General features: G+C 36.3%; 1 protein-coding gene across 1 annotated transcript; it reads right to left on the bottom strand.

Annotated features, from left to right (window-relative positions):
* Nucleotides 1-1484: 1484 nt before the first annotated feature.
* Nucleotides 1485-2910, bottom strand: LOC104952116 (multidrug resistance-associated protein 1-like; the record flags this gene model as incomplete). The annotated part of the gene is made up of 3 exons (XM_010778871.1): nt 1485-1623; nt 2082-2142; nt 2736-2910. Coding segments are annotated over 3 exons (375 nt in total), but the record flags the coding sequence as incomplete, so codon positions are not given.
* Between the last annotated feature and the right edge of the window lie 568 nt (nt 2911-3478).

Here is a 3478-nt window from a genome sequence, read left to right as displayed (position 1 = left end):
CTGGTAAATACATCCTGTTGAGCAGAATCTACAGTTTCCAGTATTTTCCGTTTCGTAAAATGATAAAATACGGCGAAGATATTAAAATATGTGCTTCCATTATTCATACTTTTGAAATATATTTGTATTAACTTTATATCATCGTATCTCTGTGTTTATTGGGTCTTTTTGGATTATAACAAAGACTGGCATATAGTTTCAAGCTAGTACTTTCGACAGAAATACACATATACATCCTGTTGAGCAGGATCTACAGTTTCCAGTATTTTCCGTTTCATAATTTGATCAAATACGGCGAAGATATTCAAATATGTGCTTCCATTTTTCATACTTTTGAAATGTATTAACTTTATATCATCATATCTCCGTGTTTACTGGGTCTTTTTGCATGAAACAAAGACTGGGATATAGTTTCAAGCCAGTACTTTCGACAGAAATACACGGCAATGCTGTCCGGACTGTTGTTTTTATGCGGCACCGGCTTGAACAGGTCATGTGATCTGATCACGCCGGCGTGACGGTCGACTCCAAAGGGTTAAAGAAGAAGTTACAGGTCTGTGAGAGCCAGAAATCTTGTTTGTTTGTAGGTGACCAAATACTTATTTTCCACCATAATTTGCAAATAAATTCTTTAAAAATCAGACAATGTGATTTTCTGGATTTTTTTTTCTCATTTTGTCTCTCATAGTTGAGGTATACCTAGGATGAAAATTACAGGCCTCTCATCTTTTTAAGTGGGAGAACTTGCACAATTGGTGGCTGACTAAATACTTTTTTGCCCCACTGTAGGTGTACTTTATTCAACTCATAATTGAACTATAAAGGTCATTGTTGGGGCTACATAGCAAAGGGTGTGAATGCATCGGCACACACTGCTTTTCAGTTTTTACATATTTTTAAAACAAGTTTATGTTCTACTACTGTGGGGATATATAAAAGAAAAAGAAAAGCGCCAAGGGGGGTAAACACTTTTGCAAGGTACTGTAAGTCATTTTGTATTGAATTCCTAGATATGAGTTTAAATATATTCAAGCCTTCTACAGATTACCATCTTATCTTCTCATGCTAGAAAACATTTAGGTAGGTCACATATCTCTCCTGGTGTTGGATCCTTATCTCTACATAGAGTCACAAGACAAAGACGCAAAGAGCTGTCGCATTCAGACTGCCCCAGTGTTTTGTTGCCATGCAAGGCCAGGAATGCTAGGAATATGTTGACTAGGATTTGAGAACCAATTGAGCTGACTCATCTTTAGATGAAGTTAAAAGCTTGCCTTTTTTAGGATAAACATCAAGAGAGAATGGCTGTGCTTCAGAATTGATGGTGGAACAATGTGACTGCACCTCTGTATTCACTTGTATTGTTCATACTCTCAACTCCTTGTACAAGATCCAATAAACATCCAGACAACACGTCAGTCTCTTATTGCTAAGCTCATTCAGATTTTCCATCACCATGATGAATGTTTTTCTCTGATGGGGTTTCAAAAGCCTCCACCTACCTGTCCGGTGCTGGCCTTGTCAGCCTCTGTCAGTTTGCCCAGCTCGGGGTGTTTGGCTTCCTTGCTTAGTTCCTGGTTACCCGTCTGAGACAGTTTGGACACACTGTCGACACTTTGACTACTACCAAAACACGAAGCAACATGTTAAAACATAGACCTTAAATAAGGCGAACAGTTAGTATATATAATGCTGAAATAAACGTTAAGTGTAAGTCTAATGATAGTGAGCCTTGTGCTCGATCTACATAACAAATATTTTTGGTACTTTTCCGGTATTAAAATAATAATGCTAATGATGAAATCTCAATAACTTTCAGCTCCTCTTAAACAGGAGGTTATCGTCAGGCAGAATCAAGTAATTTACTTCAAGTTTGTAAGATTTGTAACACTTACAAAACAAGAGAAGGATAAGAATACCAAAACATTTCTTACATGAAGCCCATTCTTTACAATTCTATATTCTGAATAGAAAATGTATTTCTTGCACTAAAAGGCATTGTGGTTGTGTATCCAAAGCCTGATAAATACTGTATGGTTTCTCTATGGTGTAGAGCTCCATTGTTGTTAAGTTTTACTCACCCAAGAAGAGCAGTAACAATGCCATTCTCTGCTCCTTTGGTTCCACTATTTGCCACAGGTTCTTAATGAAGGCAGGAAACAAAACAATGTAATGCAACTAAACCAGAATATTTGGGAAGTTTACTTTAAAAACATATTGTTTACAATTAGTAGTTTACCTTTAAAAAAACAAACACCATATGCTCTTTTTTAAGTTACTGCAGTATATGGATTAACAGCGTATTTTAAACAAATCAGGTATCCACCTACTACACTGACAAAAAGAAGAAAAACAGCAAATACAAAGGTACCAGGCCTACAGAATACCGATTAAGTTTAATACATGAATTAAAATCATTAGCAGTATTTTAGTTTAGTTTATCTGGTTTCCTCCTACTGTAATACAAATAAATAAGATATTTAAGAAAAGAATGAAAGCAGCTATTCCATCCCCACCCAGTAAGATTCCTTTCACCGGGTGATGTGAGACTTGATTTGGGATGCCTGCTTTGCAATATATGTTTTTTTTTCAAATATATTGTAAGATTGTAATCCCCAATTTTAATATGCCTTTTTTATGTAACTGAAAGGGAACACAGTTACCATTTTATTTGTCCTGATTACGTAATCACTTCACATGTAATCCATTACTCGTATGTATGCAGTATTTCTCACCATTGCTGTCAGTGCGTTCAACGGCAGCGTATGTTCGCAGAAACTCAGCAAAGGCTCCTTCTGTGGCCATGAGGTGCTGGTAGGAGCCCATCTCTGTGATCTGCCCCTCCACCAGGACCAGGATCAGGTCGGCCTGGGGCAGGTAGCTCAGTCCATGGGTCACCAGCACACGAGTCTGCACATATTTAACATGATTGTATTTTTAAAAAGAAATACTTGTATACTTTTTTTTTGTGGAAATCTATTCAAGTGAGCACAATTGCAATACAGTTTAAAACCTTTAAAACAATTGTTTTACCATACACAAATATCTAAATATCTATCTGTGTAAGAAGAAAACAGCATACAAAGATGAAAAGAATAGATGTAGCGTCAGACACTTACAATGCTGTCCAGACATCCCGTTATAGGCTGTTCAACACCTATCATACACTAATCCATGTCAAAACAAAACATGTCACAATGATCTGTTTGGTGTTTCGGCCAAACACTTCAGAGAGATGTTCTGTATACAGTGAGGAAAAAAAGTATTTAGTCAGCCACCAATTGTGCAAGTTCTCCCACTTAAAAAGATGAGAGGCCTGTCATTTTCATCCTAGGTATACCTCAACTATGAGAGACAAAATGAGAAAAAAAAATCCAGAAAATCAAATTGTCTGATTTTTAAAGAATTTATTTGCAAATTATGGTGGAAAATAAGTATTTGGTCAATAACAAAAGTTAATCTCAATACTTTGTTATAT

Source organism: Notothenia coriiceps, unplaced genomic scaffold (assembly GCF_000735185.1).
Source record: "Notothenia coriiceps isolate Sejong01 unplaced genomic scaffold, NC01 NC01_scaffold00019562, whole genome shotgun sequence".
In the NCBI taxonomy this organism is placed as follows: domain Eukaryota; kingdom Metazoa; phylum Chordata; class Actinopteri; order Perciformes; family Nototheniidae; genus Notothenia; species Notothenia coriiceps.
The sequence above is the reverse complement of the archived record's forward strand: the minus strand, read 5'-3'. Positions and strand labels throughout refer to the sequence as shown.